The 10,814-nt window shown below is 66.0% G+C and overlaps 1 protein-coding gene across 1 annotated transcript; it reads right to left on the minus strand.

The window, feature by feature from the left end:
- Window positions 1–428: 428 nt before the first annotated feature.
- PRSS56 (serine protease 56) lies at window positions 429–5,550 on the minus strand. Its single transcript, XM_045845798.1, has 13 exons — window positions 5,454–5,550; window positions 4,732–4,839; window positions 4,308–4,361; window positions 4,003–4,192; window positions 3,566–3,665; window positions 3,318–3,477; window positions 2,939–3,081; window positions 2,499–2,661; window positions 2,123–2,299; window positions 1,873–2,037; window positions 1,732–1,794; window positions 1,293–1,399; window positions 429–916 (listed from the first exon to the last, which is right to left on the minus strand). The coding sequence occupies exons 1-13, from the start codon at window positions 5,548–5,550 to the stop codon at window positions 554–556; spliced, it is 1,890 nt and encodes a 629-aa protein (XP_045701754.1). The 3' UTR covers window positions 429–553.
- Between the last annotated feature and the right edge of the window lie 5,264 nt (window positions 5,551–10,814).

Below are 10,814 nucleotides of genomic sequence, written 5' to 3' on the forward strand. Positions count from 1 at the left end.
AGGGACCCAGGGAAGAGGCAGCCGGAAATGCAATCTGATACTTCGAGGCTCTGCTGGGGGGGGGGGCCCTGGGCAGGTGACGAGGGGGTGGGGACAGGGGCTGGCTGGCAGGGCCGGAGCCAGAGCCGAGGACAAGAGGTGAATTTCCCAGGCTAGGAGTCCCCACCGCCAGCAGCGGGGTGAGGGCTGGGCTGGGGGGCGGGCAGTGGACACCGGCGCCGTGCTGGTTGGCCGTGGATCTCGGAGCGGCAACGGGCAAGCCAGCTGCCGTTTCCGGGGAGGCAGACAGGTTTGCTCAGCTTGGCAGCCCTCTCCTGCGTGGTTGTGACCTCTGCCACCTGCTTCTGGAGGCTGGGCCCTCCGCGGCCCTGCTCCTAGAGGCTGATACCCCCTCACCCGGCTCCCATCCCAAGAAAGCTCCAGAGTTGTTTCCATACGCCATAAATAACATTTATTAGGCAGCCGTGGTTTTCTGATGGCACATCTGGTAGGACACGTGGGGCCCAGGCCCCTGCCCCACCCCGCACACCGGGCCAGCTGTGGCAGTCTGTCATCACGCTCCCCGAACACGCCCAGCCCCTGGCGGCAGCGGGTCCTGACCAGGGGCTGGGGGCCCAGACGTGGCCCGTGGCTGCCCGGCGGAGGGGAGCAGAGAGCCAGGTGGGCGGTGCTCCTCCCCCTCCAGCTTCCAGCTCTGCCCGGCACCCGACTGGGCTCCTCGGGGCTCTGCCTTGGCCTGAGTGGCCAGGCGGAAGGCCTGCAGCGCCTGCACCAGCAGCCGGGGCAGGCTTCGTGCCAGGGTGGCTGGCTCCAGGCCCACCAGGCCGCCGAAGACCACATGCTGGCCCCCCAGGCCCGCCCGGACCCAGGCTTGGAAGAGCCCCGTGATGGTCTTGGAGCCCAGATCCGCCAGGACCTGCGGACGGAGGAGGACGCTCAGGGGCCCACAACCCTACTCTTGGTCGCCTCCTCCTGGCCCTCCGAACTCTCACCCACCCGCACCCCCTTCCTCACCCCTGCACAACCCTTCAGCACACTCCTTGCTCACCTGGACACCCCTGCACGCCCCTCCCCTCCTCCATCCCCCTCCCCCCCACACCTGCACACCCACGGGTGCCCCAGCTCACAGCCAGCTGCCCCTTCCACTTGGACTCTGCTCCCCACCCCCCAGGCTGCAGGGGAAGGTCCTCCTTCCTGCTGGGGAGGGTGCCTCTTCTGCCCCCTACCGGTCAGGGCTGACCCAGGTCTGCCTTTGGGAGCCCCTGTGAAGGGGCCAGAGAAGCCCCAACTACCTCCTGAAAGTCCATGGCCAGACGCTCCGAGGGGACCTGCAGGATCCAGGCATGGGTGTCCTGGAGGGCGGCCAGCCTCTGCCGCAGGGGCTCCAGGCCCGGGCAGTCTGCAGGGCGAGAGACACCAGCAGGGAGTGGGGGGAGGGGAGTGGATCCCACCAGAACCTCAGGACCGCTTCCCAGGGGGCAGCTTCTCAAGCTCCGGCTGGAGAAACTGAGGCTCAGAGAGGTGAGGTGGTAACACAGAGCCGAGCATTTCCTGACACAGATGAGGCCCAAAGCCACAAGTGGCCCCAGAGTCATCCCCTTGCTTCCGGGGAGGCTCTGCCCCTTGCCCCCTCGGGTAACTGCTTCCCCGCGCAGACCCCAGACTGCCCTCCAGGCCTCCGCCCGCTCTCGGCCTGTTCCTCTGGCAGCGGCCGACAGGTGGCGTAGTTACCGTGCACGTCTCCGCGCTGCTCTGGCCTCCGCTTCCGCCACGGGGCGCCCGCAGCCGGGGACCCTGGGGAATCACAAGATTAGGGGAAAGCCTTGCTCGCGCAGGGGAGAGACGGGGCTGGGCCGCGAGGGCTTGGGGTACCTGGGTGCAGCCGCTGCTCCCGGGTGGGGTGCCTAGGAAGCTCCTGGAGCGAACGAGCGGGGCGCGCCAGGGCCGGGGCCAGGGGCCGCACGCCCGGGCGTGGACCGAATAGCTCCTGGGCGCCCCGCAGCAGCTCCAGCAGGGTGTGGGCCAGCGAGCGCAGCTCTGCGGGCGGGACGAGGGTGTGGTTGGAGGTCAGACGCGGGCCAGGCCTCCTGCTCCCCGGCCCAGCCCCGGGAACGGGACTGACCACACCGTCGTCGGCGCTGCAGGCACTGCTGACGCGCTAGGGGCGCACACGCGCCCTTGGGTCCCCTGCACAGGTGGGCATAGAAGGCGCAGGGCGGGGCGGCGTCTGCTAGTGGCTCCTCCGCAGGTTCCCAGGCCAGAAGCTCCCTGCAGCTGGGCTCACGGCTGGAGGGGGCCGCTGCGGAGGTCGGCAGGGGCTGGTTCACCCGCTCCCGCCGCCCCCCGTTTTGAGTCCTTGCCCCGGAAGCCCTGACCAGGAGGCAGACGGGCTTACGGAGAGGCAGAAGAGGGCCGAGGGTCGGCAGGACAGAAACAAGACTGGGCTCGCTCCACAGCGGGACGGTCTGCCGCCGGGGCCATGGGAACCCCCCACTCACCACTCATCTGCTCCTGGAGCCAGTCCCTGAAAACGGCCACACGGGTGTAGACCCCAGGCTTCCCCGGCTCCCCGCATCCATCCCCCCACGAGGTGACTCCATACAGGACCTCCCTGGGGTGGGGGTCAGGCTCAGAACAGGTGAGGGGGCCTCCAGAGTCACCCTGCAGGGGAGGGGCAGGGAGAGAGAGGGCACTGCATGGACCTGCCCACCCCTCCCATTCCCGCCCCCCCCCCCGCCCCCGCCGTATGTTAGCCTTACACCTGGCAGGATAAGGCAGCTCTGAGCTCGACTGGGGTCACCACCTTTGTACCCATTTTAGTCATGAGGACATCGAGGCTCAGAGACGTTGAGTGACAACCTGACTTAGAAGGAAAGTAGGCCGTCCCGCGCCTGGAGAGTGGCCCATCCAGCGCCCTGCGGTCAGCTGGGCCTCGTACCTGGCATGAGTCGATGCCCCCGGCCAGGTAACCGGCACAAAGCATGGTGCTGGGGTGCAGCCCGGGCCCCAGGGCCCTCCTGCAGGTGTCGGCGCTGAGCAGGGGCACGCGGGCCTCCCTGACGGAGTCCGCCTCTGGCCCATCTACCGGGAAGCAGTGGGGGGAGCTCAGGCCTGGAGGGCAAGGGCTCCGCTCTGAGGGTCCGCTTTCCCACTGTGTCCCCTGGGTCCCTCCCTTTCGCGAGATCCGGCAGCATTTTGCGAAGACAGCTAGGCCTACGTCGGAGTCCTGACTCGCCCGCCTCCCCAAACTCCGCCAGCCCCGCCCCCATTCATCCTAGGCACACGCGCGGCTTGCCCAGGTCCGGTCCTGCCGGTACCTTCGAAGAGAGCCCCCCAGCCTGCGATGGCGCAGGCGGTGCCGGCGGGGGGCTCCCGGGGTCCCGGGGGCAGGCACACGGGGCGCGCCGCCCCGGCGGGGCTCACCGGCGTCCACAGCTGCACCAGGGCAAGGTCGCTGTGGAAGGTCCGCGGGTCAAACTAGGATGGGAGTGGCGACGCAGTGTCAGCGAGGTGTGGGGGGAAGGTGCTGTTCCCAGCTCTGAGGCCCTGGGGCCCGCCCTCTCACCTCAGGGTGGGGCAAGATGCGGTTCACCGGCACTTCCTCCCGTGGCTCTCCCCCGGGCCCCCCGGCCAACAGCACCGTCCACAGAAGCTCGTTCGGGGCGCTGCGGGGCGAGGGTTGGGAGGTAACTCGGGACCGGGGTGCAGCGAAGTTCCCGGGAGACCCTGCTCTCCGCCCAGGGTCACCACCCAGCGAGGCCGCCCGCGGAGCCATTTCCCCGCCTGCGGGGAGGGAGGGAGGGCCTGGGAGAGGCCGCCGCAGCCACGGGGCCGAATACGAGCCCCCGGCGCCGGGGAGCCGAGCAACGGAGGAGCGGGCTGCGGCCGCCAGGGGGCGGCAGAGACCGGCCCTCGTGCGTGTCGCCCGCCCAAAAAGATCGGGGAGGAGTCGGACCGTGAGCTGGGAACCCGACTGGGCAGGAGCCTGGGGGTCCGACGTACCCCGCGAAGCAGTGCGCCGCTGTGAGCACCCAGGACGCCGCCACGAGGACGCCGCCACACAGAGGCTGCCCGTTGAGCTGCAGCCTCACCAGCCAGGGCCAGGCCCCAGGCGGCGCCGCGCTGCCCCCTACAATGCGGCCCCGGGCCAGCGTCACGTTGACCGTGTCCCGACGCCTCTCGCCACACTGCCCTAGAAGGGTGGAGCCGCTGTCACGGGAGACAAGTCCTGGCGGCTCTCGCCATCCAGGCCCCTCCAGGCTCCACCTCCTCCCAGTCCTGCCCCCTTGAAACTTTTTCAGCTTCACCTGGCTCAGGTGGATCCTGGAGCAGGGGGCCTTGAGGCCTGGGGCGCCCAGGTCCTGCTGAGAAACAGACCCTTTGAGCTTCACTGCCACCACCCTCCCACCCTTCCTCCGCCTCAAGCCGGGCCCAGCCTTCTCTCCCCTGGGCTCCCGTTCTCCCGCCCCGCCCCTAGCAGCCAGCGTCTGTTTCAGCAGCGTGGGCCTCTCGGTGTTCACCAGATGAGCCCCGACCGCGCCTGCCCTCCTGCTGTTGCACTAGCTGTGCCGCGGTGAGATGCCCTTTCCGCTTGGAGAGACGTCCGCAAGCACGGTCCCGGCTTTAGCCCCGCCCAGTCTCTGTCTCCAGGAGGGAGTCAAGCCTGAATGGAGGGGAGCGGGCCGGTCTGGGCAAGCTCACCCGCGCAGGGGGTCGTGTGGTCGGCGCAGCCCCGGCACTCATGCAATCTGTGCTGGATCTCCATCGCGACCAGGTTCACCGCCCGCCGGGCGCTCCTCTGGGCCGTCTGCAATGCCTTTGTCCCCTGGGCCGACAGAGCTGCTGGGACATGGGGAACAGCCATGCACGGCTCAGGAAGAGTCGAAGGCTGACTCTTAGCCCCCGCCCTGGGCCCTGCCTTGGGAGAACCACAGGGAAAGAGGCTGGATTTCTGGGGCGCTGGGGTGGAATGGCGGGAGACAGAGGCCCAGGGCCCCAGGGCCCAGCACCCAGAGCTGATGGTTCTGGATCCCCAGCCCAAGATGTCTCGGTCATTCAACCGAGCTGGGCTGGGAGCTTTGATAAGGGTCTTTCCTTAAAAACCCTGAAGGCAAAGCAGCTCCCTGAAGGTGCAGACACCGCAGAACTCAGAAAACGGACTGACACAAAATGACTGTGGTTGGACCACCTGCCTCTGGGCCGAGAAAACCAAGGGGATGCTCTGGGCCCTAGTGCAGCCCTGGCTGGCTCCCCTCTCCTCCCGCCCTGGTCCCCTCCCTCCCTCTCCCAGCCCGTGTCCCCGGCCCCTTCTCCCGGCAGGCAGCGTGGGCAGAAGAAGCCCAAGGCCCTTGAGAAGAAAGCAGGTGGTTGGTAATCTCACGTTCCTCCACCCGGGACCCACTTCCTCTCTGCCCCTCCCTCCTCGGCCGCTTCCTCCGGCCCTCCCGGCTCACCTTGCAGGGTGCTGGGGGGCAGGCGCATGTACGGCGGGTACCCGTGGGCAGACGGTGGGTCTGGGAGGGACAGCAGCAGCAGCACAGCCAGCAGCATGGTGACCGGAAGCCAGGGCACCGACCTGACCCTGTCCTGTCTCCCCCTGGGGGGGGATCTTATGCTGTGGCGCTTGCCTTTCTGCCCCTGGGCACTGAATTCTGGTCCCTCAAACCACCTGCTCCTCTGAACCAAGTTTCCGCTTCCTTTGGCCGCCCCTCACCTGGCCCGCAGCTCCCGGAGCCCACAGGGAAACGGGCCTTGGGGGGCTATATAGAGGACACACTGGCGGGGAACCAGGAGGGGCCGGGGCTGAGGGAGGGCACGGGGTCGTGGGCTCCAGCCTCACCTTTGAAGCCTCGTCATCCGGCTCCGAGGCCCCCCTTCTGTCAAAGGGGCCCTTGTTTCTGCGGCTCCATCAAAGGGGCCCGGACAGCCCAGAAGAGCCGACAGTTGGGCTGGGGGCCAGGAGGAGGGGCACTGATGGGCAGGGGTGGCCCTGTCTCCAGGGCTCAGAGGGGGTGGGGGGTTCCCATTTGCCTTGACTCCCCGAGGAGTTTGCAGCTGTGCGGGGGGGCAGACGCTCTCCGAGGGAGGTGGGCAGGGCGCGTCTGAGGGTCCTGGGCAGCCCCAGCCCCTGACTAGGTGCCGGAGCTCCAAGCTCCTCGGCCCCTAATTGCTTGGCAGCGTCCCTCCCCAGCGTGGCCATTTCTAAAGATGATCAAAGCGCCCCAGTTAGTGCCGTAATTGCTGCGCCGGGGGTGGTGGGGTGGGGGGAGGCAGGGGCGGGCGGATGGACCCTGGAGTGGCCCGGAGAGGGAGGCTGGAGATGAAAGGCCCCGCCAGTGGCCCAGTTTGGGGAGGAGAGGCCCCAGCAGCTTCGGACGCTCCCCCAGACCCCTGCCTCCGTGCGTGCAGGGGGGGGCCCACTCCTCCCACCCAGCATTGTCCTCCGCTGCCGTGACCCTGACTGGGCGGAGGGAGTCCTCTGGAGTCTCACGGGAAGGGCCACAAATGGGACAGCTCTCCTGGGACCGAGTGCCCACCTGGGGACAGAGAGGAGGTGCCCTTCTGACCCACAAAATATTGTGGGGCCAGGAAAAGGATCCTCACCCCGTCCCCGCTGGTGACTCCAGGGCGGCTGTGGCGGGCCTGGCCCTCTCCCAGAGTGGGTTCCGTCCCAGTGTCTCCTTGGGGGGTGACACGCCACCCCCCCCTCCAGCCCTTGTTCCTGCTGCACAGGTGGGCGCACCTCGAATGGGGGAGCCTGCCCCGCTTTGTAAGTCCGAGCCCCAGCCTGCAGAGGTGGCCGGCGAGAGGCACAGATGGGTCAGCCACATCCAGCAGCTTCTGCAGCCTCTCCCCTCCATGCCTCCGGGCAGCGGAGAAGGGGCCTGACCTCTTCTCCACCCCTTCCCCCCGCCCCCGAAATTCCCTTCCCCTGCGGTCCGCTGAGATACCCATCGTTTTGGTTCCCCAGCTCTCTGGGCAGCGGCCACAAAGAGACGCCCACCGCCCCCCCCCTCCCAGAGCTCCACTGGAGGTTGCGCCTCCTCCCGTGGTTCGCCAGAGTCAGTTCCTACTGAGAGACAATCATGGGCGTCTCTTCCCGAGTCTGTATTCGGCGACATCACGTCGGTGGCTCGAACTCAGCCACGAGTTGACAGCGTGGAAGCCGGCACATGCCACAGACCAGCGCTCCATCCCCTGGACAGCCCAGGCTCAGGCTGCATCAGCACAGGTCACACACGGTCCCCTCCCCGGGCGGCACCACACTCCGTACAGATAGGACGCGCCTCTGGTTCGGGAGCCCCGCGGGACACTGCCTGGGCACGGGCTCTTGCGAGCGAACGCCACGAAGTCAGAAAGTACTGTATGCGTCCGAGAATCTCTCCTAGATGGAGAGGTACCTGGACAGGGTGTAGCTTTCTATCTATAACCTCCAAATCCTTGCCAGGGGTGTCGGTGCCTGTCTCTGAAGCACCCGCAGAGGGGTGGGGAAGTGTCCGGAGCACAGTCACCTGTGGTTTCATGACAGAGCCATCCGGGCGGGGGACCCAGAGAGCAGAGAAGGTGGGGGCAACGCCTTGCACCAGCCTGGCCGGCAGGACCGGCCACGTGATTTTCGGGGTTCCCAGTGCAAACGAACACGCAGGGCCCCGTGTTTGACACTTACGGACTTAGAGACAGTGGCGGCAGAGCACTAAACCGAGTGTAGGGCCCGGCAGAGCGCGTAGGGCCCTGTGCCCTGAACACTGGCCCAGAGGGGCCTTTCCTGGGGGGCTGGTTGGCCCCCTGGCGTTTCTTCTGGACACAGAAGAGGAGCTGGAGCAGGGACGGGGCCCTGGCAAGACCGGGGCAGGTGCCCTTCCCTCTCTCCCTGCCAAAGAATGGAGGGTTAGGGGGGACCCTCCCCCCATGCCCTGCCCACCACTGCCGCTTCTTAAGCTCAAGCTGGGCCCAGGGGAGGAAGAGAGCTTTGCAGCCAGCAAGAGACCGGAGTTCCAGTGGACAGTGGTCAGGAGGAGGTTCCGACCTGGCGGTGGGGAAGGCTCAGACCTGGCCCTGTAGTGGGAAGGAGGCCGCCCCTTCCGGTGGGAAGGGGGCCTCGCCCAGCCAGTGGGGGCAGTGCCTGGGAAAACCACCTCGTCTTAAATCTACATCCCCCCACACACACGTGCAGAGTCCCCAGGAAAGGGGGCGAGAGCCCTCCGCAGTGTGAGCCTGGTCTCGCGTCGTCTGCCAGCTGTGGGGGGGGCAGGGCTTTCTGCCCCCTCCCTGTGCGTCCCCAGCACCTAGGACAGAGCCCAAGACACGGTATTTGCCAAACAAACAAAGACAGCAGCCATCAGCCCCCGGAGCAGTGACCTTCCTGCCCCAGGGCAGAATGAACCCCTGCCTCCTGCCGTCAACCTCGTCAACCTCGATCTGCCTGTGGCAGCCCCAGGGAGAGGGGACCCTCGGGGGGTGGGGGGTCGGGGCGGGGGTGTTAGGTGCCAGCACTTCCCTTGGAAGGCACCCACCCAGCCTCAGGCGGCAGAGCTGGGGCCTCCCCTCCTCTGCTGTTCCCATGTCCTTTCCCCTTTGTCTCTCCAGTTTTTTAGGGTGAGGGGATGGCTGTTGGGGTGCAGGAGGGATGCAGAAGGGGCTCCAGGGACCGGTAGTGACATTGGCAGCCTCTGGACTCTCCACCTCCCCTCCGGGCTGCGGCTCCTGCCTGGGAGGGGAGCTGGCCTTGCCTGCCATCGGCTGACCTTTCCACCCCGGTCCTCTGAGGCCACAGCAGCTGCACCTCCATCCCTCCGGCAGGTGGAGGCCAGTCTCAGCCGCAGCCTCCCACGTCGAGAGGAGGGAGGGAAAGAACCTCGGACATTTTCATCGCCCAGTAGACTCAGGCCAGGAGGCACCCATGGGTGAGCTGGCCCGCAGCCTCCCTGCCAGCATGGGGTGCTCCCCGGGATTCGAGGAGGAGGGAGGGGGGACACCCTGAGCCTCTGGAAACGGGGAGGGCACGCCCAGGCCCTTGCCAGCTGGAGACAGGAACTGCCTTCCAGGTCTCTATGCTTGTCCCCCAGGGCAAGGACCGTCCTCTTCTCCCTCCTCAGGACCCTCCAAGTCATGGCTGTGTTCGTGCCCCCTTTGTTCCAAACCACCCCAACCTCCCAGCCACCCCCCGCCACCCCCCAGAGGCTGGGCAAAGGCCAGTGGCAGGGAGGCTCGCCCGGGAGCTGCCGGGGTGAGCACCCACGCGGGCCGGCCCCGGGCTGGGTGTTTCATTCCTCAGGCTGAACCGCAGGAAACGGACGTTCTCTCTCCATCAACCTGACTCCGAAGGGCACTGAAACAGCCGTGTACGAATGTATGTCGGTATTTACACTACTTACGACCCGCGGGAAATTCTGTCTTTCTTCCTGTTTACGCACGGCAGAACCCTTGAGGAGAGGAGGGCCCATCCAGGCAGAATCCTTTTACGTCGTCGGGCACGCACCACAGTGGGATGTCGCTGCCCGACCTTGCGCCTGCGAGAAGGCCGGCCACGTGGTGACGCGGCCGGCCTGCACCCCTCCCGGTGTGTGCGTCTTCGTCTTTCCATCCTGGGACCCTCTCCCTCCGTCTCCCTCCCCCTTCTCATCCCGCTGCCCGCTGCGTCTCTCTGAGACCTGCCAGTGCAGCGCCCTCCATTTTTACTGTGATATTCCCATGCCTCCTCCTCCTACGGGCCGGGTTCTCCCCCAGCAACGTTTGTCCTTCTCATCGCTTTCAGGCCTTTCTGCGAGCATCAAACGATCTTTCCAGAAAACAGTGTCGTCCTGATGGAGAGACACGCGCCGCTGGGGCTGTGGTTTCCGCTGGTGTTCCTTCCCTCGATTTCCTTCGGTTAAAATGAAATCAGGTTTAATAAATGACAGTTGAGATATTCAATCAGATCCCTTCTCAGAGCAATCTTTCCATCCGTTTATCTCGCTAAGCCTCTAGCCGCATCGATGCAAAAGAGATTTCTGGGCGTGCTGGTTATTCATTAATCGCGGCTATTTCCCACGGGGAGATTTACCGTTATTTTGTTTCACTTTTTACCGTCTTCTTTGTGCCTTCCCACGTGGCTCGCATTGTTTAAAGCCAGCAGGTAGCATTTGCACGAATGCAAAGCCTGGGGGGCACGGAAGAAGCATGCGGGGCCTCGACGAGAAACCACATCAACTGCACAAAGCCTGTTGACGCGATGTTCCACCCGATGAATATTAATGTCAAAAACTGGTTAACTACAGGCAATTGTGCGTGGCTCCAGGCATTACAATCCCGTGTATTATAGACCTTTATGGTAACCACTGGAGACGGGTGTTATCAGACTGACTTTACGGATGAGGCCACTGAGGCTCAGAGAAGCCGAGTGACGGCCAAGGCCCCGTTACTAGAACCCGGCGGAGTGGAGATGGAAAGCGGTTCTGCCTGTGGCTGAAGCAGAGCGTGGACCTCTGCCCAGCCCCGCCTCCTGAGTCCGCAGATGCTCCCAGACCGGCAGAGGGTGGGAGACCAGGGGCCCTGAGGGGATGGAGTGGGGTGGAGGGGGAAGAGGAGCAACGGGGACCATGGGTGCCACTCAAGTTTCTCCAGCCTCCAAGCCACACCCCCAGGGGGCTTTACCTCCCAGGACCCCTGAGGGCTGGGAGGCTACCTGGGGCCCCTCAGCCGCCCTTTCGGAGCCCAGCTGCCATGCACAGAGTAAGCAGGAGGAGGAGTGCACAGACCCCAGAGATCGCTCAGCAAGGCATCACCACCCCCCAGCTGGGCACGTCTGCTCCCTGCCCCGAGCTCCAGGCCCCATC

Source organism: Phyllostomus hastatus, unplaced genomic scaffold (assembly GCF_019186645.2).
Source record: "Phyllostomus hastatus isolate PE091 unplaced genomic scaffold, TTU_PhHast_1.1 phas_contig_477, whole genome shotgun sequence".
Lineage (NCBI taxonomy): Eukaryota > Metazoa > Chordata > Mammalia > Chiroptera > Phyllostomidae > Phyllostomus > Phyllostomus hastatus.